Source organism: Amblyomma maculatum, chromosome 1 (genome assembly GCF_055883805.1).
Source record: "Amblyomma maculatum isolate TAMU_Amacu chromosome 1, ASM5588380v1, whole genome shotgun sequence".
Lineage (NCBI taxonomy): Eukaryota > Metazoa > Arthropoda > Arachnida > Ixodida > Ixodidae > Amblyomma > Amblyomma maculatum.
In genome coordinates, this window is record NC_139344.1 from 377,455,640 (window position 1) to 377,482,394 (window position 26,755).

Here is a 26,755-nt window from a genome sequence, read left to right on the forward strand (position 1 = left end):
TGCCATACCGTAAAAACATTTATGGAGATGATTTACTCAAAACAACATAGTAATGACTTTATTTATGGGATGTTGGGGCAATCAGCGTGAGCTGCTGATAAATGTTTGACGCAATATTTAAAAGTACATTACGTGAGCTTTCTTGGAGCGCTTCAATTAAATAAATTTGATGCGGCATTGTTTTGTTTCTTGAATTAGCAATGCATTGTTCTGCTCGTGTGGCGGAAAGAACAGAATTAACCCGTTAAACATGCAAACTGTTTCCGTTGTACGTAAAAATGTCGTTTTTACATAATTTGTGTGACGGCTGGACTTGACGATTTCTTCGACCTGAAACCATGCTAACATAATATTTTAATGGAGGAGGCAGGAATTGACGAAAAAAAAATATAACAACGGGTGCACAACCAGCGCCGCAAGATAGATGCATGGTTGGTTTCATCTCGGTAAGTTGAACTAGTGGTGTCTAATTGGTCGAGACGTCCTTGTGCCCCGTCAGGAGTTCACGCAAAAAGAACAGAATAAGAACAAAGGACATTGGAACCGTTAATTGGCGTACTCGGCGGAGAAAGATTAGTTGCAGGCTGTTACAAAAAGTCCGAGCTTGAGCTTTGCTCTACTCTTGCGCTCCGCTGGAGCAGCCACCGCCGCGAACAGCGCGCGCAATCGTCGTGTGACGTAGAGGCACGTGACAGCAGCGAGGGACCGCCCACGGTGCAGGATGGTGTGAAATTTGTATCTCCCCAAAACCAGAGCCGCCAGAGCACAAGCAATGTCAATGTCTGCTTATGGTATGAAACATAGAGCTAATATGTGTATTAGCTCTATGGTGTGAAATGGGCTCACTCAACAAGAGAGCTTGTGTATTGTGAGTTTGTGTATTAGCTTATTAGCTTATGTGTATTAGCACGTGAAACATACACCAATATCCAAAAACTCTGCCCAAAACCAACGTTACTAGAAAACGGCACATCTCGACGTTGCCAACGCGGGCTTGCGGAAGCGCACCAAAGTTAGACGATCATTCCTGATTAGACCGACTGCCTATGACCGCTCTGACTAGGGCCAAGCCCTGCCAGAACAGTGCATGCAGCAGGCGCTTTTGCTGTCATGAGATGCAGTTGAAGTTATTTTCACAGCTATCTCCGTAACACTATATAACACCTAGACATTGTTCCTGAAGGTTGTTCTAGAACACTCACAAGGGGAAGGAAACGCGCTTTATTTGTCACACTTCTCGATGACACGTATCTGACCCGCACCATAAAAGTAGTAAAGGAATTCACGAGGGAAATGTGGAGGGCTGGGGAATAATTCAACCACCTGGGGATTCTCTCATCTAAGCGCAGATGCCGCGCGGTCGGGTTCTAACTGGGAAATTTCGGCAGTGATCGTTTAAGCAGTTTACTGAGGCCGATGGTGGTACGCAACACTTGCGCAACACGCAACTGCACGCAACGCAACCATGTGGGTTGTAAGATGCAAATAGATGGCATAAGCTACCAGTCGCTTCTAGCATCTCTCTATGGGTTTCAAAGCTCACTGCAAGTAAATGCAAGCACAATGCAAGCAATCACGCGTGCTTTGAACTAGCAACGAAGTTCTGCCAGGCTGGCAATGGAAGTAACTCGAGCTTCAGAACAAGAAGTCGGTTCTTGGTTTGCCGATATTCGTGGAGAAATATCCTTGGATGCGGAATCGGCACAAGCTGCTGAGAGCAAGCAAAGCGCGTAAGTTTACCACGATGCGCTGGCTTACTGCAACATCGCGCTTCAAGCCGCTGTATTGTTATTTTACATTGAACGCCTAGAATCATGACAGAAGGCGTTAAAATACGGAGATGTTTTAAATCGGCAATGGTAAATCTTCCACGCGGCACAAGAATGTTCCTTCGACTCGTTAGTTTTGTTTGCAAAGGCGCGCTACACTTGGGATCACCGTGCTCGGGACGAAGGGTCACGTCTTCGTAATTTGGCGCCAAATCTGAAAACCTTTTTTTTCCTTGGCCGCTGTTGGCCTCTGTAGGTATGGTGGATATGACATACCTACGAGGGGATCGGGCTGTGCATTTCAAGGAAAATCACGTAACATTATCAGGAAAAGAAGGGCATCAAGCATAAATGGGGGACAGTGGACTTTCGAAGAACAGAAATAAAGATGTATAGAACTATAAACACCCTTAAGAACTGAACCTGCTCTCGCAATAATGCAGTTTTGGAGGAATCCATAAACCCTTGCAGCTCCCATTTTTGTTTTAATCATGGAGGATTTTTTTTTTTTCCATTCTTCAGGTGCGTACGAAAAGCTTCCAAGGCCATCACTACGACTTCATGCATTGATGATGTTCTCAATAGAAAGTTACGGAAAAAAAGGAAGCCTGCTCAGCTCACTGGACACGGTAAGAGCAGCAAAGTGGTGCAAAAAAAAAAAAAAAAATCTGTTTGTGCATGACGATTGCTCATAAAGCTTCATAATATACCACAAGAACATTGCCATAGTAGTGCTAATATGTCTCTCTAGGCATTACCTTACTACGGATTATACTGCTGGTATTTTCAAAAGCTTTATTCTTCCACAAATGTTCGTGGAAATCTGGCCAAATTACATTCTCTTTGAAAGAGCTGCAAACCTCTGCCAGTTTTCTGCTAACATGAGTGAAAAAGAATTATTTAACCATACTATAGGAACTTTCAACGAAAAGTTTATTACGATTTGAAGTGGAGTCCAAGCACGGAATGTTTGCAAGTAAGCCAGTGTTCCAACGCGATAGTTTTTGTGTTGTATGCAGGGCGTAACACATCCACTCTCATGGGTCAGCGTTGGGTGGCATCATTTCTTCGTCCTGTGTGGCCATCAATCAGTATGGTCGCACAAAGTGGGACAGGTTGTGAGCTCCTTTTTCTAGGCCTTGCAATAAAATCGGTCTCATGGCCACATCATAACCGAGTATTTGTGGCCGCACAGCATCAGTAAATGACGTGATTCAATAGCGACCCTACTGCAGTAAATGTTTCAAACATTTTGAAGCGACTCAGGTTAAGAGAGACACCATAGTTGTGGGCTCGATTAATTTTGACCACCTGGTATGTTTAACATGCGGCAGCACCAACAGCTGGTATTTACAACTGCGGTCAGTTTGCTGTGGGACCTCAAGTGGCTCAGTTGATTGGCTCTCCATGGCCGAGCTAGCAAGGTATATGTAGATAAGCACACACCTTCATGATCAAGGTATTTTTTTTAACCTTTAATAATTTTGAGAACATATGATACCTTCAGTAAATTAAGAATGCCAACTACCATTTTTATGTTTGAATGAAATCTTCAGCGGTTCTAAGAGTTTGTGTGATCAGGAAATCGTACTACTCAACACTGCATAGCAATCTGTTTGCATCACACAAGGAATGTAACATATTTCACTACACGCACTCTCTTAAACCACATTGTGATCTCCTTTGTTTACCTTGCATGATCAATCACACAGGAAGGCCTGAAGCTGGAGACGAGCTGGACGATGAAAGCAAGATAGAAGCTATCAAGAAGCCTGCATCGTCATTTTCCAAAGCTACAGCACCTGCTCAAACACAAGTTCTGTCAAAATCTGCTAGGAAGCGGCTAAAAAAGAAACAGAAGAAAAATGCAAGAAATGTTTGAGAATGCATTATTATTCTGGTTTTGTCTTTGCTTGAGGAGAGAGGGAGCCTGTTTACAGCTCCTCTGCAGTGGGGAAACTGAGGGCAACAGAAATGGAGAGCAGGAAATAAGCAAAGCACAGTGGCACTGTTGCTAACTTGTCCAATCCTCGCTGCCTGACACAAAATTGTAGGCCAGAGGTATGCAATACTGAAGTAGGACACTCAGATGCAAGAGCACAAACTGAAAATTGGTTCTGGAGTAAAGGAGGGTACTGTAACCGTCTTGCACCTTGGTGGACACCTGTATTGTGTGGTGAGGCAAGAGGAAAATGGGAGTGAAATAAAGAGGAGCTAAAGCACTAGGCTTTTGTTGCGGAACCAACACTGACAGCCAAAGCGAGACCTCTGGTGGCTGCAACTACGCCTCTTCACAAAAAAAAATCTGCCTGCCACGCAATTTGAATTCATGTTACCCCTATGCCACGGGCAGGAGCTGCCAACTCTCATCGCTCCTTTCATATGAGATGGCGATATCAGAATTAGCCTGCCAGAACCGTTTGCATTCTCGTTACCCCTATGACATGCAGGCACATCCATATGGCTTGGTTGAAGCATGACTATTTGTGGGCTGGTAGCTTACACTCTTACGTCATACCCTTAAAGGCTGAGCTTAAGTGTCTCCAGTAATGTAGCACCTTACACTTATACGGCATGATAGGGGAATAATGTAACAGGCAAAAGAAGCTCCCGCTGTCGTTTTCGTAATTCAACTAGGGTTAACCAGAGATTGCACATCACTTGAAATGCTGCCACCACAGTCCTGGACCCTCCACTACAGTAGCCTACTGCAGCTGGTCAAGAGCAAAATGAATTAATGCTATTTACACAAAGTAGGTATAGCACAAAAAAAAAAAAAAAAAAAAAAAAAACTTTATTGGCTATGTGGGAAATTCATTACAATAGTGCTTATGGAAGCCAAGGCAGCAGGGCAGAATTAGTTTGCAGTTCCTTTTTTTTTTCTTTTGCACAATGGAAGTTGCCATATGAACACAAGATAAAAGTGACAATGGAACAGTGTGTAACAGAGGAATGCCTAAAATACAATGGTCAGCACAATGTCCATCAAGCAGGCAGTCTTGTCTCATTGGCTGGCTTCCAAACTGAAACCTGTTTCGAGCACATTTCTGTACAAATGGCCAAGTCACGCAGCGGCAGTCTTTGTCAACGACCACCGTCACGGCGGCAGGAATCAAGCTATAACAGAGGTCGGAACAGTAGCACACATTTTCTAGACTGTTGGAGAATAAATACAGAGGACCTCTGCCAGCTGCTTTCAAGAATATGAGACGACGGTATGGCTGGCTTCCTTCATTGCCTGTACCTCGCTTAGACACTGGACATCGTCTTAGGGCCACACGCATGAGAAAACAAACATCATGAGGAGCGATGCCTGGTTACAAGCAATTGCTCATGTAATTACAACGGTTATTAAAAACCCACCCAACAAAGTATTCCTGCATGCTGGCCCATTAAAAAATACAAACAGGTATCGGGGCACAGGTCAGAAGTTCCTCGGGGGACATAACTGTATGTACAAAAGAAAGGTGTGCCATTCACTGCAGGCAATAGCACAACAAAAGGCAAAGAAAAAAAAAAAAAAAGCAAATCTTAAATACAATGTGCCAATGCCGCAATGGTAGCAGTATGATGAATGTCACTTGGCCTTTGCTGTAAACGTGGTGTGATCACCTAGCACAATCTCTTCCTACCACACAAACACATGCGCACACACACGCACACACACACACAAAAAAAAAATAAAAAAAGAGTTCACACCCATCTCGTAACCCGTCTAGCGTGCCTGCAAGTTCAGTCTTTGGTAGCCTGAGAGACCTGCGCACTCTCCCTCCTGGTTCTTTGTGTTCAAAGCACACGAGCGTTCTATAAAAACAAAATCTCCTCCTTTTCCACACACATTGCTTTGCTGTTGCTCTATATGGCACAGCTAGAAATGACCACCTTGCCTCTCACCCATGCTCTCTCCACATCTGAGAAGTGAGAGAAGAACAGCAAAGGTGGGGAAACAGAACAAACACAGTGCCACATCACTTTCGCAAACACTCGGCTCTTGTGACAAGGCTCGGCAAATGTGCTTGGGCTGGCAACAACCAACATCTCGAGTTGCTTCTCGTTCAGGCCACACACTCGCACTACATTCCACAGTAGGGAGACTACTACTGCCATCTAGAGTGCCGGTAAACAGAGCTCATTCTGGCAGTGTATACACTCGGCAAGAAAGCCAAACGTGTTGCAGCACCGCACCACAAAAACACTGGCATCCCCTCCCTCCCCAAAAGAAGCCTTCAAACAGCAAATACATAACATATAGAAAAAAAAAAAATACAACACAAATGTTTGCACCAGTTTTTATTCCAAACCTGCAATTTGTATCTGTTACCACCAGCCAACCTTCTCTCGGTGCATCAAACAGTAAAGAGCTAACTTTTATGCCACCCACATTTGCTGAACTGCAGTCCCGCGTTTCCACCCCCTAGTTCTTCCTGTTTGCCCGTTACAAGCCGAACGGAGCAGCACACATCAATAGCATGGATGGAACACTCCCCAACAGGCATCTGTCAGAGGAAAAGTCAGGTAGACAGATATTACAGAGGTGCCAACTGAAAGAAAAAAAGGGGGCAGGAAAAAAAAACAAACAACAACGAAGCAGTCCTTGAAGCATTGTTAGGAGGCATCATCGTTCCCGAGAACCAGGAGGGATCCACCACTGCCTCTTCTGCCAGGTGGGGGCCTGGACGTTGTGTCGTCCGAGGTGGAAGTAGGTGTGGAGTCTGTGCCCATGCAACCGCCGGCCAGTCTTTCAATGTCGTCCAGGCTCAAGCTAGCCGCACACTGTGAGAAGTCCTGCAATAGAATTGGATTTGGAAGCTCGAAACTTTGCAGCAAGGCAAGGTCACATGTCACCACACCACATATCCTGCGCAAGCACACATTCTTGTAACGATGGTTTAGAGAGCTTATCCAACAGCTTCTGATTTAGCAGTGACACCTTTTGGGCTGCATTCAGATACTTCTGAGAAAGGAAGTTGGAGCATCGCACTGTGGAGAGGTTGGAATCCATAATGACGCTCGCAATGATACCAATCGCCTCACTTTACCGCACTGGCTATACTAGCTGTGCAAGAAGCACTACACACCCATTAAAGCAGCGCCAGAAATGCAGGTGCACATAACCCAAGCGTTCATTACGAGGGAGTACGGCAACATGTTGACCGTGGGAGGCATGCGTTTCACTGTGGTCTTGGAGGTGCCTGCCAGCATCACCTCCTTCACGTCACATATGTGCCCTGCTTCCAGAAAGTACGTGTACGCCTCTCTTAAACTAAAAATGCAGAATTCAGTTCTCAAAAACAAGCAGTTCTCAAACTTGTTTTGCCTTGAGGAACCCCAGCACCTAGTGTTATGTGACAGGGAACCCCACTTCCCCATCTCAATCAAGTGATGTTGCTTCTGCATGAAATTTTAATGTCAATTAGTTTACTTCTTGGAAGCATTTTCCCCATTGTTTTTGGCAATAAGATTTTTATCAAATACCCATCTCTCACTTAAGCTCAAACCTATAACTTTTTTCTTACCCCGCCCTTAAAGCATCCTTAGTTGGCTATCTATTACATCGTGGAATGATTTCGGAGCTATTCAAGTAGCCCATGGACACGCTACACCATCTGGCATGCAGTCAGACTAGTGAAGCTTAGTTTTCAATGTAGGTTTATTCTCTTGCAGAGCCCTTTTTTCTTTTTTAATGTGGACCCACTCAGGGCAGCAACAAGCCTTAACATGCTGCTCTTACTGAAAGAATTCGAATATGACAGCGATGACGATGAAACCCAGGCTGGCACTTAGGCGTCTGCAGCGGTTAATTTCGTTTTCATTGTTCAGCTTCATTTTATATGAATACTGTTATTATTTTACAAAGAACACCATTCAACCTAGAATTTCCATGCTTTTTTGTTGTTATCTTACACAGTGGCCAACAAGAGGCCAAAGGTATTGCAGTAGTAATAGTAGTAAACCATATTCCAGAAAAATTTGTTTTTCTTTGCAGGTACACGTGCGCGCACAAAAAAAAAGCTACTGAAACCTATAAAAGGTAAATGGTCATATTCCCCACGGTAGGGAAAGAGCTAAATACAAAAGAACATAGAACACTATAATCACATGACAACGTTCATCTCATTCATGTGCTCGGCCAACGCTGGCGGCTCGACCAGCTGGGGCATAGAATCACGTGACGGACTGTCCGACTTTCATTGGTTATCTGCCGCTGCCTGCTACGGCGACAATGCAGTGAAGGCACACTTTTTCTATTTGGCACATACTAGTTTTCCAGAGTAAATGGGATTGTAGACGGCAAACTTCGCCCCAGTGCCCCCGACATTATTCCGATTCCTAGAAAATAGCTCAATGAGGCTCGCACTGTTCGGCCAACTCGGCTGTACAGCCTACGTCTTCAACTGCCAAACACAAGCCTAATATGCGTCGTGCACCGTGGCCCCCTCAATACATTTTCACCAGCGTTTTAGATTCCTATAGCAACGCAGAAACTTAGCAAGCTGCCAGGTTCACTGGGGGGCATGCCGCTCCTGTGAAAACATAAAAAAAGCCAGCAGTGCACACCATCACAAAATGCCAGCTTCTGCGCTGGGGACGATGCCTATGCCGGCGGCGCGAAACTTAAGGAGCTAGGAAAAGGAAAGGAGGTGAGGGGCAAACCCTGCGGGAGCTCGTGGAACCCACAAAAGCAGCTTGTAGAAAACGAGTTCCGAGGAACGCAGTCTGAGACTCCAGTTCCAAACTATGCAATGCTGGTGCTCACAAGCTCTTGTGATGCCTTCTGTTCCATGCTATGCTGCCTAGTGTGTGCTGCACCAGTGTGATCATGCAGTACCTTCACTGTTGCTTGCGGGGGGGCACTGGCTTCTAGCAAATGCCTGCTGTCTATAGTCGGGCAATGTGGCTGCCTACCGTGCCTCCTGATGAGCCCTACAAATGCAGCTGTAAAGCTCATCCTCTTAGCTACCTCTAACAAGAATGCAATCAATGCTACTTAAACTTTGTTTTTTCTAGCTACTCAAGTATGCAGCTGCCTTCCTTCTTTGACAGCAAGGTTCAGGTATGCAACAGCTTGTAGCTGCAAGCAGGAGACCACGCATGGACATTCACAACATAGGCAGCATTAACAATGACCCTGGAAATGCCCTGAGCACAATCTATTCTGAGCATGGCAATATATAAGCGGGAAAGCTGCTAATTAGGCAAAAAGACAACAATAATACCTCAACAAGATTTTTTTCTTTTTGCTTGAGCGTCATTTCACACAAGAAAACACATCCCAAATGGAACAGCCTTTATCATAGGTTTGCTTCAATGACTTCTATAGGGCTCTAGGTTTCGGTGGAGAGCACTTTGAATTTCCCAAGCACAAATACTAAAGCGTGCCTCAACCTTGTCACCTTCAACATCTGTCAGGGCGAGAGGGATGCAAGGTAAGAGACATGGTACTCTTCAGCACCTTTTGAACATCAAAGTTCCTTGAGGTTAACAAGATTTAAAATACCAAAATTTAAAACACCTTGTCTAAACTAACAGCCTGCCTGCCCTTACACATCATGTCTAAAATGCAGACGCTAGAAGAAAGAGAGCACACGGGTCTGCATACAAAGGAAAACAACGTGAACAGTCTGATGCCTACGGATCCACAGTAAATATTCCTCGCTTAACAAATGACCTACAGATCTATTTCTTGAGCTTTACATATTGCTGCAGGAGGTCAGCACCGAAATCAAGACTGTCCAGAGCATTTTATAGAATTTGAGTGTTTGAACAAAGTAACGTAAACCATGTGACTACTCTCTTGGGACGAGACCTGCGAAAGGGCGAAAGGCACGGAGGAGCTAACAAAGGCAGCCGGCGGCACGAAGACCAGTCAACCCATACGGAGGGAAAAAGGAGGCGCAACAATGGAGAGAAGGGCTTAAGGTGAAGGCGAACAGGAGAGCGGGAAAGTGCAATTGCAGGCAGCGGACAAGACGGGTGAAAGGAAGACGAGCAGGGCAGAAGACGGGCTGCATCACGACCCGGGAGCCCGGGGTCTAGCCAGCATTAAAGTTTGGTCCCTCTCATCTCGCCACCACGCCTGGCAGCTCATCTCATCGCCAGCTGAATGAAGGCCACAGCGGCAGAATTCGGCAATCCACCACCTGGCCGTGACGAAAGCCCAGCCCTTCTTCGAAGCCTGTGCCGCACCACGCCAACATAGCCCAGTGACAGCGAGCCGTAAGCAAAGCTGAGCCAGCTGCTTCAATTAAAGATGTTTAAAACTATATCCAGAGTCAGTGCTTCATCTCCTCATGCCCAGTGTGGACCCAGTAACCCGAGTCGTCACATACTGTATAACATATGATAGCCTGGCAATAACTTAGTCTGATAATAAAGCAGCTTAATTTGTAACAAGGTTCCTTTTAGGTTCACTCAATTCATACTTTTTGTCTTGCTCCAATGCTCCAGACGCGCACAAGACCAGCAACCAAGCAATGCAGGAGACCCGTCACTGCATGTTTCATTTCTCAATTTTTGCTATACAGGCCGGAATACTCTACCCTCGATTTCGTCTGTGCACATAGTTCTCACGGTGCGGCAAAAATGTGTGCCCATCTCAAGCTGCTCATTGCTTGCGTGGTAAAGCCATCCTTACATAGATGCGGTTGCTTGTAAGAAGGCTCCATTGCTATTGCATTGCACCTGTGGAGGAGGCCACCGAAGGTCGCTGACAGTTGTGCTCTGATATTTCTATCTGGTTAGGGCGCTTGAATACTGTACTCAAGGATGCGGGACCGAATCCCGGCCGCAGCGGCCAGTTTTCAATGCAGGTGAAAAGCAAGGTGCCTGTGTGCTGTGCGATTCCAGTGCACGTTAAGAAACCACAGGTGGTTGAAATTTCCGGAGCGCTCCACTACGGCATCTCTCATAGCCTGAGTCGCTTTGTGACGTTAAACCCACAAACCAAACTAATCTGATATTCTTGGTCGTTAGCAGGCACTACACCATGGCGGAAAGTGAAAAACTCCCACTTTCATGCAGTTTTCATTCAACTGCAGACGACCACTGCCTATTTTTTCAAACAATTTTACTGCTATTCAATGATTCAACCAGTAAATTATCTTTACTTTGTTGGTCAAGTAAAGATATTGCTGCTTTACATCTTTATGTTATGCTGTGCATCTTTGTAACGATTGCATAAAAAGAAAAAGTTCCCGAATACTCAGTTCAGTTCAGTCGTGTCCGACTCTTCGTGACCCTATGGACCATATCACGCCTCTCACTATCTTCCTAACATCACATAACTTCATCTGCAGCGCCTCGAAGATGCCATCTAACCATCGCGTTCGCTGCCTACCGCTTCTCCGGTGTGACCCTCAACCTTTCCCAACATCAAATCTTTCTCCAGCGACACCTCTCTTCTCATCAGATGACCAAAGTAGCTGAGCTTTAACTTTAGAATTTGACCCTCCAATGAGCAGTCAGGGTTTATAGTCGACAATATCGACTGATTTGATCTTTGGCAGTCCAAGGAACTCTCAAGAGTCTCCGCCAGCACCACAATTCAAACGCGTCAATTCTTTGGCGCTCAGCCTTCTTCACAGTCCAACTCCCGTATCCATACATCACATCTGGAAATACCATAGCACGAGTTATATGGATCTTGGTTGGCAGTCTAATGCCTCTGCTCTTTATTAGGCGGTCAAGGCTAGCCATGGCTCTTTCCCAGAAGCAGGCGTCTCCTAATTTCATGGCTGCAGTCTCCTTCCGGGGTAATCTTGGAGCCCAAGAACAGAAAATCTGTCACAGCTTCCACTTCTTGTCCCTTAATGCTCCAGGACTTAATAGGGCAAGACGCCATGATCTTTGTCTTTTTAATGTTCAGTTTAAGCCCAAACTTCTCACTCTTTTCTTGTACGCGCATCAGAAGTCTCTTGAGTTCCACTTCACTTTATGCCATTGAAGTGGTATCATCCACATATCTAAGGTTGTTGATACGTTTCCCAGCAATCTTCACTCCAGCTGAAGACTCGTCCAGGTCGGCCTTCCTCATGATGCACTCAGCATATACGTTAAATAGGCAGGGCGACAGTATGCAGCCTTGTCTCACTCGTTTCACAATCGGAACCAATCAGTAAGACCATGCCCAGTTCTGACTGTGGCCTCTTGCCCTTCATACAGGTTCCTGAGGAGACAGATGAGGTGAATTGGAACTCCCATCTCTTGGAGAGCTTGCCATAATCTGCTGTGATCTACGCAGTCAAACGCTTTCACATAATCAATAAAGCAGAAGTAGATGGGTTTCTGAACTCTCTTGCTTTTTCCATGATCCAGCGAAGGTTGGCAACCTGGTCTCTAGTTCCCCTGCCCTTGCGAAACCCAGCTTGCATTTCCGGAAGCTCCTGATCCACATACTGCTGCAGCCTACCTTGGACGATTTTCAACATCACCTTGCTAGCATGCGAAATAAGCGCGATCGTGTGGTAGTTGGAACAATCTTTGGCACTGCTTCTCTTTGGAATGGGGATGTAAACTGACCTTCTCCAATCCTGCGGCCACTGCAGGGTTGTCCAAATTTGCTGACATAATGTATACAGAACGTTAACAGCGTCATGGTTGAGGTTTTGAAGTAACTCAGCTGGAATGCCATCTATTCCGCTAGCTTTGTTCTTAGCAAGGCTGGCTAAGGCCCATTCAACTTCACTCTTCAGGATGCCCGGCTTGAGATCAGCAATCACAACCGTCTTATGTTGGGTTTTCACATCTCAGTCCTTCTTGTACAGTTCTTCTGTGTATTCCTGCCACCTATTCTTTATCTATGAGGCTTCAGTGAGGTCCCTGCCTCGTTTGTCCTTTATCACACCCAGCTTAGCTCGGAGGCTTCCTTTGATATCTTTGATTGTCTTATACATAGCTCTTGTGTTCCTCAATTGGCTGTTGTCCTCAACTGCTTGGCACCGTATGTTCAGGAAGGCATTGTTATCTCTCCTTGCTTTTTTCTGAAAATCCGCATTGAGAACCTTGTATCTTTCTCTTTCCCCATAACTTTTGCCATCCTCCTTTCCTCAGCTAGTTGCAAAGCCTCTTCAGATAACCAGTTTGCTTTCTTGCATTTCTTTTGCTCTGGAACTTCTTGTATTATATCACGAACATCAGTCCACATCTCTTCAGGCTCTCTGTCTTTTAGATCTAACTCTTAAAATCAATTCCTCACTTCCACAGCATATTCTATTCCAAGGTGCTCCAAAAATGGCTACAAATTGCGTTTTGCAGTAGCATCATTGCTCAAGCTTTCTTCTAGCTGCCAGAACAAGTAATATCAAGTTTCAGTCCATTACAAAGGTCATTACATGCACTAAACCATGTTCAACTGCTTTGACAGCACTGTACTGTAACCAACTGCTCCGGCAGCAATCAACATACAAGAACTGGATGTTCTTGCCACTCCAAACAGTCAGTGTCCTGCTTCCCAACAAAGTTCAGCCATATCAGAACTATATCACAAAATATACCGCCATATAATATACAAAACAGAATAGTGTGCTCATTTCACATGTGTCAATATGTTTCTACACAAGATTGCTTCAACGTCAGCAATTTTTTTTTTTTTTTTTTTGGATCTGCATTTTGTGGAAACAGTGCCTTCATTTTATGCGCCACTGAGCAGACTGAATGGCGCACCTCAACTAGAGTTTCAGTATTCCTGTTTGTTCTAAGCATTTGCCACGTCAACCACCGATCATGAGACAAAACTTTATGCCAATGCCCCTCTCTAATGCCCTCTGCGTGGGTAATGAGGGAATGTGAAATAAATAAATAAATAATTATAATCAACTTACGCATCCCATTAACTCAACCTTCACTGCAACTAAGATGGATCTGTTGTGTTAATGTCAATCTTCTTCAGTCACCACGCTTTTTCACAATGGACGAGCATGCGTGCACAAGGGAACTGAGACTGAAAATAAACCATATTCTCGGGTCTGGTGCAAAGCCATGTAGTAATTCAGCGCACTGTTTTGCCACTATTTCTGCAGCTCTCAAATTCGCAGACTAAATGGGGCAGCACTTTTTTGAAAGGCTTGGACGACTGGTGCAGAATATCTAGTATTAAAATAATTGGTACCTTCACTTAAGAGGACAGCCAGATAAAAACGCAGCGTAGAGCTCTTAACCCCACAAAGCAATGGCAGGAAACAGCAATGTGAGGCCGTACAAATTACAAGCCAGAAAACATAACCAGCAGAACAGATGCACACCAACAAGCACAAATAAAACAGCAGAGCATGAGTGTTCTTGTTTACTTGTATACTAAATATCCATTCACTTTTGCATTGATACTGCAGAGCTCACCTCAACAACCAACATCTTCCAGGTTCACTTTGATAATAATACAGATCATCCATCTATATACAGAATCGATTCCACATAAAACAAACTTGAAGCCAATCGCAAACACCTTAATATGTTGGTAACTCAATAACATAAAATATGCCAACGGACAAGCTTATCTATAACCGTGAAGCACGAATATAACGCATCCACACTAGCAGCACACTTGCTGCAATGAGATGCCGACTACCAGCATACCCCACATCACGCATTGGGCGCTGGTAGGCCTAGTTCCCTTTCTACAAAAGCTGCCGTGGAATGTGGTTTGGAAGAAGCCACCAATGAATCACAGGGTGTCCAGATATGTTACCGGTACACCAAAAACACAATAATACCGGAATTAATATTTAGTCAAAGCCGATTTCCGCTTTCCCTTCACCAATAAACCAAGCCACACAAGAGCCGATAAAAGCCATGGCTCTGTGCACAAAAAATGATCGCGGGAGTGCTAGTAAGAGCGCAGAGTGGAGAAGCGTTTCGTGCAAGCTCAATAAATTAAATATTCTGCTGAATAGTTTTTTTTTAAACATGCGAACTAGACTGCTATACTTCTGCACGAGATTTTCATATATCCTGACGTCTCGATATAAGCAATAATTCGATATATTCGAGATCAGCTGATCTGAAACGGTGCACTGCACAATATTCATGCTGTTCAGCAGGTGAGCTTGAAGATGGATTGGTTTGGTTTGTGGGGATTAACGTCCCAAAGAGACTCAGGCTATGAGAGACTCGTAGTGGAGGACTCCGGAAATTTCGACCATCTGGGGTTCTTTAATGTGCATTGACATCGCACAGCACATGGGCGCCCTGCTTTTCGCCTTCATCGAAAAGCGGCTGCCGAGGCCGGGATTCGATCCTGTATCCTTGGGAACAGTAGTCGAGCGCCGTAACCACTGCGCCCCCTCGGCGGGGAAGGTGAGTTTGAAAAATAAAAGCAATCAGGGGAAACGCATTTCTGCAGTGACAGCATTTCGAGTTTCGTATGTGCATAACTTGTTGGAACGCAGGAAAACATCCGGCAGCATTAATGGAACAGAAGCTGCCATCCTAATCAAGCTCAGCAAGAGCTTAAATTGAAGGTATTTCAAGCAAGCGCATACACACGTAATGAAAAGCAAATTGGTTGAAATGCTCCCTGAAGGAATGAAAATGGTAATCAATAAATGTAAGGCCCAGCAGGAAGTTTCAACCCAAAGCAGGGCAGAAGTTGACAAGCGGAAAGGAGGATTGGTAGGTTAGCAGCCCACGGAGCCAGTGGGCTTGCCAAGCCGTTCAGGCGCCTCCCCTCCGTTCAGTGCCCCGTCATGTGCATGCGGTAGAGTACCCCGCAGTAACAGAAAGACCATCGATTGAGTGCTGCGTATGCGCAACTCTGGTGAGGATGGTTAGCAGGCTGTGCGAGCTCTTCAGGTTTAAGGAGGTGCATGAGGAGCGTGGCTGTTACTGAAGGTGTGGCCTCAGCTTCACGCCCGTATTGTTTAGTGAAGTATTTTTCAGTGTTGTTCCAAGGGGCTAGTGCCACCCTGTGACGAAAAGCTTAACTACTTCGGGGAATGCGCGCGGTGCTGTTGGTATTCCATTGGTCCGCTTAATTTAAGTTAAAATTCTCTAGTTGACTCTAACAAGCTTCCTTCTGACTGGTGTGTAAAATGTACCCCAGAATCCTGGGAAAAGCATTCAAGGGGATGTTGTGGAAGATGTCTGCTTCCAACCAGCAATGTGTCAACTGAGGAGTGGGCGAAGGTGCTTGGCACTATTCGTCCCGACGTCCTGTACAATCATCTAACAATCACCAGCGATCACATCTGCCTCTGAATTTAACTAACATGGCAATTAGAAATCACTGCAATGGGCTAGCAGAACTAGTAGATAAGTTTTGCAAAAAGGAGAGCCTTCAAAATTACCAATACGTTCTTTTGAAGAATGCATGAACAGTACACAGGCACACAAAAGTCGAAACTAATTAAACGTGAAGCAGGCCACATTATGCATCAACGAGGACACCGTGTGTCATGGTATCAAGACTGAATGTAGTGGGTGCAGCAGCACTTCTAAAATGGGCCAACGAGTGAAAACAGAACGGGGAAGTTTTCAACAAGAAGCAGACAAAATGAATAAGCAGTAGGTGAGACTGTTGACCGCTTTAAGACCTTACATAGCAACGAATGTTCTATGCAGAGGAAGACAAGTGGAATATCGAGGCTATGTGCACAAAATTACTTTGCCAAACACGCAAATGACCATTAGAAAAAGGAGGAAAATCAGCTGCAAATCAACACTCAATAATAAAAAAATGTAGGCACAAGAAAATGCCTAACACCAAAACCAATTTAATATACAAGAAGCACCAGCACCGATCAATAAAATCATGGTGAGCACCTTTGGGACACATAGCTGGGAGAGGTTTGAAGCAACCCTTAGGTGTGGAGCAAGCCTTGAAGTAACCAAAGAGGAAGCTAGGCTATGACGGAAGCCAGATGTATGCACAAAAAACAGGACAACAATAACGACGAAGCAAACGCAGCAGAGAAGTCTAGGAGTGTAACTAATCGTAGTTAAACTTGCAAATTTCAACATTAAATACAGCAAAATCTAGTTAATTCACAACTCGTTAATTCAAAATTTTGGATAATTCAAACTAGTCACGGTCTCGTCTGCACTGCATAGAAGTCAATGTGTATAACAGCTTGTTAATAAATTAAAAAATTAGCGCCGCCAAGCGTCGTTGAAAGCCACCGTTCCAAGCTTTCATGACTGAATGACAGATGGCAGAACCGTCAACACGCTGGCGTAGTTGGGAGACTGGGCAGACTAGGCCTTTTTCCTTTGTGCAGCAAGTGACTCCGAGAGACGATTGGTGTTGTGAGCATGCCGCTTGCATTGGGCTCGTGTCCGTGAGATTTGTTCGCGCGGAAAATACTGTGACAAAACAGTGCAGGAGAAAGTGGATATTTTGCGTGAAGTGGACCAAGGGAAGATCAGCAAAGTGGAAATCGCGAAAAAGCATGGCATTCCGCCAAGCATGTTGCAGATGTACGTACGCAATAGAAATGCCACTGAGGATGCATACGAATCAGATTTATCCAACGGCAGGAAAAGGCTACGATCAGCCAAGTACCCCGAGGCTGAGACCACAGTAATCACATGGGTGAAGGAAACAAGAATCAATAATATACCCCTGAGTGGCCCAATCATCATGGCAAAGGCGGCCGATTTCGCCCTGCGTATGAATGTGCAAGGCTTTGTAGCCTCCGAAGGATGGTTCCACCGCTTTAGAGACATGTTATGGTGAGGCTACCAAAAGAAAATATATATAAAATAATATGCCTCTGCCCGTGCCACTAGGTATAACGGGCTTCGCTTTAGAGACAGACAATCTTGTCCTCCGGGTGCTGTCCGGTGAAGCAAAAGAAGTGAGCGCGGAGACTTGTACAATGTGGCAAAGCGGTGCCCTGCGGCAGTATTTGGACAGTTTCTCGGCGGACATATTAAATGCCGATGAAATAGCTTTGTTCTACAAGCTTTAGCCGGACACAACTATAACATTCAAAGGGGACAGCTGTGCTGGCGGTAAGCGCAGCAAAGAGCAGATTACCGTTTTGGTCGCCATGAATATTACCGGGACGGAGAAGGTTCCACTTTTGTGATTGGGAAGTCACATAAGCCCTGGTGTTTCAAAAACATCTGAACACTACCAACCGAATACGCTGCCAACTGCAAGGCATGAATGAAGGAAGAGTTGTTCAAAAAGTGGCTGCTGAAGTTTGACCAGAAGATAGAGCTAAGCAACTGACAAGTTTTGCTCATCGTCAATAATTGCTCGGCGCACAAGGTCGACGCCGAGATGAAAGCTACCAGATTGGTGTTTCTGCCCACCAACACGACTGCAACCCTGCAGCCGATGAATCAGGGTGTCATAAAAAACATGAAGTGTTTCTATAGGCACCATATGCTTGAGTGCATGATTTTGTGCACGGGCAACCAAAAAAGCCACAGAACCACATTGCTCTCAGCAATGCACATGTTGGTGCGTGCATGGGAGCAGGTAATGCCGTCTACAATTGCGAACTGCTTCCACCACTGTGGCTTTGTTGCTGGAATGGAGGAAAGTGGCGACGATGAGAGTCAGGAATCCTTGCTTGCAAGTTTTGATGACTACGTTGAAGTGGACTGTGATGCAGCAGTGTGTGATGAGGACATTATTGCTGCATTTATTGGTGAGCGGTCTGTCCCAGAAGATGCGGAAAACGAGGATGACGAAGAAGAAGAGGCACCCGTGCAGCCGTCCATGGCGGAAGCAGTGGAAGCGCTCAATGTTGCGCGCCTTCTCTTCAGTTTTGAAGAGGGGGGAAGAAGACTCCCTGCGTCACATTCGCGTCGTGGAAGATAGAGTGGCGACTGTTGCCCTTAGAGAAAAGAGGCAGAAGGTGATAACCAATGTTTTTTGGCAAATAAATGTTTTACGTGCCCTCCGCGTTTCAAGCGCGTTCATTTTTGCTCACTTTCGAATTTTGATTAATTCGAACTGGCTAAGTGGTCCCGTGGAATTTGAATTACCGAGCTTTTACTGTACAAAGAGAATAGCACACCTGTGAGGCACGAAGGTCGAGTGCACTTTCAGAGGATGTCACTCATAGTAAATACACTTTGGCACAGCCAGATGGCACAAGCGGAGTGCATTTTGTTACGAGTGCGTTCCCAGAACTTACTTCATGCGTAACATTGCTGGAAACAATTTCACAGGCACCAAATGTAACGTGCAGGAAGAGAAAGGAATACAAGCATTTTTTTTTGGCAGTTGAGCACCCTTAAGGAGTTTACCTGTTACAGCATGGAGAAAAACAACAACATAAGCAATATGTACGAAACTCAGTGTGAGATGTCATGCGCCACTACAGTGACACCATTTTCATTTTGTTTGCATGTTTGTGCTTGTTATACAGTTGTCATGCAGTTATACAGCGTGCAGACTGCGCCGATCATGTTTTTAAAAATCTGCGAGGTGTTGTCGACACATTCAACCACAGCGAATTCGTCGCTTCCACTGAGCTGCCTTTTGCAAGCCGTCACGTCAGAACTCTGGATAAGCTAATAGCACTCCTTGGCCATTCTTAACTTACGCTAGATACTTTAATAATATGAACAATTTTCTTTTGTCAATTTTCCTTACTTGTTTACTTTTTTACATATTCTGTTCATTTTCAGCTACCAACATTATTTTTTTATGCATGCACTGTTTTCATGTTTTGGACCGCATAGCCTGAAGTGTGATTTGATGTGCCAAAGTGTATTTGTGTGCTTTGTGTGCATGAAAGGGGTCTACTAGGAACGGGAAAAACCACAGATAACGAAAGTGGAAGAATAACACTCAAAAAGCCTTAAAACGTATATATGATGCCTAATGACCTGAAGGGACACCAGACACGTGGAAGAGCGCTAACATTACACCGGCCCACCAAAGGAAGGAGGAAGTGCTTGGAACAGGGCTAGTTGAAACATGTTCATATGAAAGACTTGTGCTGCTTAAATTGACGAAGACAGGATTAAGGAAGAAAATACGGACAGTCTTCTTCTTAGGCCTGCCTTCATCAATCGAAGCAGCGCATGTCTTACATATGAAAAAAAAAAAAAAAGAATGTTAGTATATCAGAGAAGAAAAACCTAACAAAGATAGTTAAGAATTACGTGGAGTAACACGATTTAAAAATTCTTGAATAACATGGACAAATGAACACAATCGAAAAGTAACAGATATCAGTTGGAGAGGCAATTGCCAAACAGCAAACAATTCATGCTTCCAGCGTCAACAAAATAACCATTTTCTTAAAACTAATGCAAAGTTCTATGTTGTCTGTTATTGAGAGTTGTAATTAATGGAATATAGTGCACTTTAATGAGTCAGCACAATGCTGCACCTGTGATATGCCAGCTGGCGAGTCGCGTGACGAGGTGAGAACAGCTGGCTGCAAAATGTGGTGCATCACCATGTACAGCTACTGCTGCGGCCTACTTTCTCTACCGCAATCCTTCTATTTCTTAAGGCACAACGGCAAACTTCCTTCACTGTAGGTGAACACAAACACATTTCCTTTGTGAAGTGACAGAGCTAAAGATGTCCACTTCAAATCAAAGTAGGGAGTGTCTTCCCTCTAAGGCAAACATTATTTTTTAGCACAGTCTGCACGAGTGGTCATATACTTGTGTCAGACTATCACTGGGAAGGAAAAAAGCCTTCCCCATATCCTTTCACCTTAAAAATTAGACCAATCAGCTTACTGTCTGTTACGTATAAGGTATTTACTAAGGTAATCGCTAATAGAATCAGGACAACCTTAGACTGCAATCAAGCAAAGGATCAAGCAGGGTTTCGGAAACGGTACTCTACTATTGATCATATCCATACCATCAATCAAGTGATAGAAAAATGCTCGGAATATAACCAGCCCTTATACATAGCATTCATTGATTACGAAAAAGCATTTGACTCAGTTGAAACCTCGGCGGTGATGCAGGCATTGCGAAATCAGGGGGTAGACGAGCCGTACGTGAAAGTGCTGGAAGATATATATAGTGGCTGCACAGCAACCATAGTTCTACATAAAGAAAGCAACAAAATTCCCATAAAGAAAGGTGTTAGGCAAGGAGACACAATCTCCCCAGTACTATTCACAGCTTGTTTAGAGGAAGTATTCAGAGACTTGGAATGGGAGCAGTTAGGGATAAGGGTAGATGGAGAATACCTCAGTAATCTGCGATTTGCTGATGACATTGCCTTGCTAAGCAACTCGGGAGATGAACTGCAAATAATGGTTGATGACCTAGACAGGAAAAGTAGAAAGGTAGGCTTGAAAATCAATATGCAGAAGACTAAGGTAATGTTCAACAGCCTCGGGAAGGAACAGCAGTTTACATTAGGAAGCGAAATACTGGAAGTAGTAGGCGAATATATCTACCTAGGACAGGTAGTAACCGCAGATCCGGATCATGAAAAGGAAATAACAAGAAGAATAAGATTGGGATGGAGCGCATTTGGCAAGCACTCGCAGATTATGACTAGCAGCTTACCGGTATCGCTCAAGAGGAAAGTATACAACAGTTGCATCTTGCCTGTACTCACCTATGGGGCTGAAACGTGGAGGCTAACCAAGAGAGTTCTACTTAAGTTGAGGACAACCCAGAGGGCTATGGAACGAAAAATGGTAGGGGTAACATTAAGAGATAGAAAGTGTGCAGAGTGGGTCAGAGAAATAACTCAAGTTAACGACATTCTAGTGGAAATTAAGAAGAAGAAATGGACATGGGCAGGACATGTAGTGCGAAGAGAGGGTAACCGATGGTCGCTGAGGGTAACAAACTGGATTCCAAGGGAAGGAAAGCGTAGCAGGGGGCGGCAGAAAGTTAGGTGGGTGGATGAGATTAAGAAGTTCGCAGGGGTCAAGTGAATGCAGCTAGCACAGAACCGGGTTAAGTGGAGAGATATGGGAGAGGCCTTCGCCCTGCAGTGGGTATAATCAGGCTGCTGCTGATGATGATGATATCCTTTCAATTAATCCTGTCATGTGCCAGCTGTAGTCACTTTACCTAAGGAAACAACCTGAATTAATCCACACAACCACCAGAGTTCCTGTCCTCCTCCTAGATTGCCTTTTCCTGATAATAAAGACGGACAGAAATTATGACCTTATCGAAATAACGAACTGATGTACCCAGTAGTTGATGATTACCGTTTCAAAACGCAAGATCATGACAGTCACGCAAACACAATAATTTAAATTATCAGTATTCCTAAGGTCAATCGCCCAAAACAAGTACAGTCCTATCGGTACATAGGAACAACAATTAGCAAGCTTTCATGGTCCGAGCACATCTTAAACATAGTAACTAAAGTTCCAAATCACTCAACCGAATGCAAAGGTTGCTAGCAGTGTTCCCTCCTCCCATCCGCAAACTTGATTACGAAACATTAATTCACACTAAACTAGAATACGCCTCATCCATATAGAATCCAGGTCAGTGGTACCTAACTGATGCAACAGAACCACTACACAATGTCGTGCAGTCCGGTTTATTACACTATGTTACGACCAGAGGACCAGTGTTACCGGCATTAAATAATTGCTCGACATACCGCAACTGCCTTTTCATCGTACAATTGCCCAACTTTGCCTTTTTCACAAGTCATATTACAATTTCCCTCACTTCCACTGCTTTCCACTCCTTTCCAATGGTCCGATAACTCAATCCTCCTCAGTAGCTAGCTGAGCCACTACAGCGGGTTATTGAACAGGCATTTGCCAATATGCATTTTTAAATTTGCCATGCGATTAATTTGAAGACCAGAGCCAGTGTTCCTGTTGTCTGGCAAGATTATGAAAACATAACATGTCGCTGTACTTGCTATTCAGACTAAGGGCTCTAGAGGTGGTTATAAAGCTCGCTGTAATTCTGCAGTTGGGCGCTAGGGTAATACGAATGAAATAAACGTAATACCACAATAATAAAATGGAATATAAAATTTAAGTTTAATATGTACTTGGCTAACCTGTGATGCAGCTTTTCAGATATTGCCTCTGCTGATATCTCACTCCCCCACGAAATTATCTACCCACTCTGCCCTTTTGACGACGGAATATGTGAAATCCATGCCGTACAGGCAGTGGTAAAGCGCAAGCATAAAATAAATCAACTCTTGCTACAAGAGCCCAATATGCGCTATTGTTCTGATACTCAGAATGCTGGTTTGCAAGCTCGCTGTCTTTTCCTGTGGTTGCAGCGGTACGAAACCACTCGCAGTTTTGACGACGCTGCCTCAGTTTACTGTAGCAATATATTGCATCTAAACGAATCAAGCGTGCACCATTAAGCAAAGAAAGAACATTGGTTCAAAGGTCAAGGAATAAACAAATTAGTGTGGCATTGTATGAAAGCGGGGGCACTCAAAACTTCGTACACAACCTTATTGACACTCGTCTGCAGCAAACACTTGGTGCATATGGAGGCGATGTAGTCCCAGACGGCCGTGATATCGAACACATGCCCGCTATTATATAGTGCGATCCCCTTGCGCACACTGTTACCGCGGAAGTGCCCGAGACGCGCACAAACGGCAGATCGCACGCGCGCACCACGGCCACGCTTGCCACAAGGCCCGCCTCGGGTTCCGACGGCTGCCGCTACGTGGCTTTCAGTGGCGCCCTTATTGGCGCTGCGCATGGCGTATAGCGTGATGGCCACAGAGTGTCTATAATTGTCCACTATTATGTTGCATAATGCCTTTCCAACATTTTTGTCTTGACTGTCACATACTAATGTTCCTACTGCTTGTGTTTGTTTTTATTTATTTTTTTTGCTTTGCTCTCACCTTATGTAATGTCCCCCCCCCCCCCCCCCCCCCAACCCGGGAAAATAAACGATGATAAATGGAATGGCAAAGGCCCCTCAAAGGAGGTCTTCCAATCAATGGTACTGGCCGAATGTCATTACACTGCAGACAACTTCCTTGCACTTGCAAGCATGTGCAAGGCAGAAGCCGTAGCAGGTGCAAGAGTTTGGCCACAACACCTAAATTGCCAGCAGAGTCAGGTGCACCAACAGACGATGCGCTGACATTATAAAGAATCCATAGTGTTTATTATAATGTCACGTGCTTAGCACTGCACGGCCTCTGCGCTGGGCTGCAACGACAATGAAGCGGCTGTTGGCACATGAGAAGTGCTCAAGCTAGCAACAGTGTTTGAAGATTAAAAGAGCACTTATTGTGTAGGCCTCCACGTCCCTATACATCTACATGAGCCTATGCCTACTAGCACGTCTGCGGTTCCTTCAGTCGAAACAATATGGATGAAGAATACTAATTAGAGACATTCTAAACATGACAGCACTGCACTTTGCAGGGCCACTTAAATCTAACTAGCGTTAACAGGCTTGCAAATCATGCAAACATGGTCCAAACCAACCAGTGATATGTATGTTTTGTACCTTAAAGCAAGAAAAGGCGCTGCAGTTTGACCAAGGAAAAGAAAAGCCAACTGAAGAATGCCAAAAACCTTCAATATGTGATGATCAAGGTTTACAAGTTCGCCGAGCACTGCTAAAGGGACAGAATCCTACACATCACGCTGGTACGATATATGAAGCTCAGCGCCCCGAGGGGCATAGGCTATGAGGGACCTCATCGTTGAGGACTCCCAATTAATTTCGACCACTCGGGCCTCTCCACCATGTGCCGATACGTATTTTGTGTTTTGTTTCCACAAAAATTTGGCGCTGCAGCCACAGTCGAACTCGCATCCTCAGCGTCAGCAGTCGAGTGCCCTAACTACTGAGCCAACAATGCAACAAGACCTTCTGCACCCACTCCTGACCAACTAGAGCAAGAAGTCCAAGGTCTACCCACAAGCCCAGCTATCTCAATTGATGACCATACAGGGCTGATTCTCTAAAGCAGTGTTTGTCAAATGGTGGTCCGCGGAGCGATTTGAAACGCCTCTGTGCAGGCAAAAGCACAGAGGTTCAAAGCCGATTTTAGCTTCTCAAAGCAAAAGAAATACAAGAAGAGTACGGAAACGAGAGAGTGTGCAAGAGAGAGCAACTACGGCATTTGCTGATGCCAGCATAGTTGAAACTCGAGCTCAGGCTGCATTGTTGAATAGGGCAGTAATGTAAAGCACCTCGGGTGTCTGATGAGCGAGGGGAGTGGTGTTGAGAGCAGTCTAATCCCGTTTATACCGCCATGACTCGTCTCCTCTTCCTCAGGCCTTTTGAAGGCCGTGGCATGCTAGCTTATGAAGCGGGCGTTTCTTAGAAGCTGGTTTTGTCTTGATGCCATCTTAATCCCACACCAAACTGCGGCAACAGTTTGCACAAGATCGCCCTCTTCCTTACTCCGAGTCTCAAGCAGTCCCCACCTCTTCCACTGGTCCAGAAGGGGTTATCTATCTAGCTATTACTGAACAGTGCTTACTGAACAGTACTGAAGTGATGTTGCCTTCAAGACCAGCCAAAGAATGACTCAAGGGCAAATGACTACACCACAAGAGAAGTTTGTGTATACAGTTCACGTTACAAACTTGGCAGTACCAGTAAAGCTGCCTCTTCCCCAGAACATCAGCTGAGCCTCCCTTAGCTATAGATGGCTTGCACATGACGTAAGCAGCACCACAATGCTCATAACATACAGCTTCGATCAGTCTTTCGTGGGACAGGTGGAAATGGGTAGATGAGACGCTTGTTGTGTTCATTAATCTTCAGATACCCCTAGTTGATAAATCAAGTCTCAAAATAAAAGCAAACAAAACAAGCCTTGCATGTTCAGTAGCATTCCTAATAATCTGGCGAAAGAGATGGCCAAAGGTGTACTTGCCTTCTTATATTCTTCTAGTACTTTCTCAGCATCCTCATGGGAAAACTGAGACAGCAAAAACTTCCGCATTTGGTCCCACACAACTGTGGCATTGTCGGCTGCCTTGAGGACAAACAGGTGCAGTCGATTTCCTTCCACGATGTTGTAGTCCCCAAGAGATAGGCTATCTGCACAAGGCCAACGACAAAATAGCCTATCAGGTCCACGAACTTGATACACAGACTACCACAGACTGAAAAAGCTTGCCAACAGTGCAAATAAATCTTATATCCACATATACAATGGCTTAGCTGCACGGCTTGGGCAAGAAGTTAGACCACAAATCGCGAAGGAACATAATGACAGCAATCTCCAAAGAAGCAACCACAAAGCCCTTCGAGTCTGCCAGATGATGGCAGAAGAGCTTGCTTTAAAAAAAAAAAATGAAAACAAAAATAAAATAAAGAAAAGGCTATTGGCCTATGCCAGTGGGTATGAATCCTGCCGCTGCTACAAAGAGTATGCTCTGGCGTCTATGATTACAACAGTACTTTGGAAGATCTAGAAATCAAACAATGCCCCTACATGTAAAAAAACAATATGGTTCATACAAACCTGAGAGTGTCTTGCCTCTGAACACAAGGCGCTGTTGGTCTACGGGAATTTGCAATTGTTGTGCAACAAGGTGTTTCACTGCGCTGATTGAAGAACTGGCAGATACCTACAGAAAATAAATTCACGCTTATAAAACACTACATACGCTCCTAAACAAAATTACCATTGCACACGCAGCAACCGCGATAATATAGTTTCAAGGAACGCAAGGGGACCACCAAATCAAGCCTTCACATTACAGACGCTACAAGGAGTCAGCGTAACCAGAGTAGGTGGTCGCATACGCCGGGTATATATCCACGTTTACGGCACCAGCATGTTTCAACGTAACAAATGGCAAATGCACTCATCTCAATATGTGCGGTGACTAAGCGCTAGCCAAATTGCAATGCCAGTAGCAAATTATTACGTCTTCTACTTACCTCTATTGTGCATTCTTCGCCCTGGAGAATTTTCACAGATATAAACATATTGCCGCTGCTCTTAGTGTTACTTTAAGACTTTTGTGGAAGTTCCCTACTGCTCTATCATGACCGCATCAATGGTGTAAGAGTCACAGTCAGGAATTTAGGGGTAAATTTGTCTCCGACACCTTCGGTCCGAAAACACAGAGCAGAGGCTGCATAGGCCTAACTCGAGAGAACGCGGAGCGATA

General features: G+C 44.8%; 2 protein-coding genes across 4 annotated transcripts; one reads left to right on the forward strand and one right to left on the reverse strand.

Moving 5' to 3' along the window:
- Positions 1 to 748: 748 nt before the first annotated feature.
- Positions 749 to 10,213, forward strand: LOC146208321 (uncharacterized). 3 transcript variants are annotated; one of them, XM_084592765.1, is made up of 3 exons: positions 749 to 868; positions 2,292 to 2,398; positions 3,482 to 4,748. In XM_084592765.1, the coding sequence occupies exons 1-3, from the start codon at positions 837 to 839 to the stop codon at positions 3,649 to 3,651; spliced, it is 309 nt and encodes a 102-aa protein (XP_084448891.1). In that variant the 5' UTR covers positions 749 to 836; the 3' UTR covers positions 3,652 to 4,748. The 3 variants fall into 3 exon arrangements, with proteins under 3 accessions (XP_084448891.1, XP_084448896.1, XP_084448885.1); XM_084592770.1 differs by lacking the exons at positions 749 to 868; positions 3,482 to 4,748 and adding exons at positions 1,322 to 1,730; positions 7,756 to 10,213; XM_084592759.1 differs by lacking the exon at positions 749 to 868 and adding an exon at positions 1,450 to 1,730.
- LOC146208322 (ubiquitin-like protein 4A-B) lies at positions 5,279 to 26,755 on the reverse strand. Its single transcript, XM_084592749.1, has 4 exons — positions 26,523 to 26,755; positions 26,101 to 26,206; positions 25,507 to 25,673; positions 5,279 to 6,554 (listed from the first exon to the last, which is right to left on the reverse strand). The coding sequence occupies exons 1-4, from the start codon at positions 26,568 to 26,570 to the stop codon at positions 6,375 to 6,377; spliced, it is 501 nt and encodes a 166-aa protein (XP_084448875.1). The 5' UTR covers positions 26,571 to 26,755; the 3' UTR covers positions 5,279 to 6,374.

What these genes read in the sequence shown, in the direction of transcription:
- LOC146208321 (XM_084592759.1), top strand. Translation starts at nt 1,618, where the DNA reads ATGGAAGTAACTCGAGCTTCAGAACAAGAAGTCGGTTCTTGGTTTGCC. An exon ending in GCTGAGAGCAAGCAAAGCGC is followed by an intron (nt 1,731 to 2,291) that starts GTAAGTTTACCA and finishes TCCATTCTTCAG; the next exon opens with GTGCGTACGAAAAGCTTCCA. An exon ending in TGCTCAGCTCACTGGACACG is followed by an intron (nt 2,399 to 3,481) that starts GTAAGAGCAGCA and finishes TCAATCACACAG; the next exon opens with GAAGGCCTGAAGCTGGAGAC.
- LOC146208322 (XM_084592749.1), bottom strand. Translation starts at nt 26,570, where the DNA reads ATGTTTATATCTGTGAAAATTCTCCAGGGCGAAGAATGCACAATAGAG. An exon ending in GCGAAGAATGCACAATAGAG is followed by an intron (nt 26,207 to 26,522) that starts GTAAGTAGAAGA and finishes TATTTTCTGTAG; the next exon opens with GTATCTGCCAGTTCTTCAAT. An exon ending in TACTAGAAGAATATAAGAAG is followed by an intron (nt 6,555 to 25,506) that starts GCAAGTACACCT and finishes ATTCTATTGCAG; the next exon opens with GACTTCTCACAGTGTGCGGC.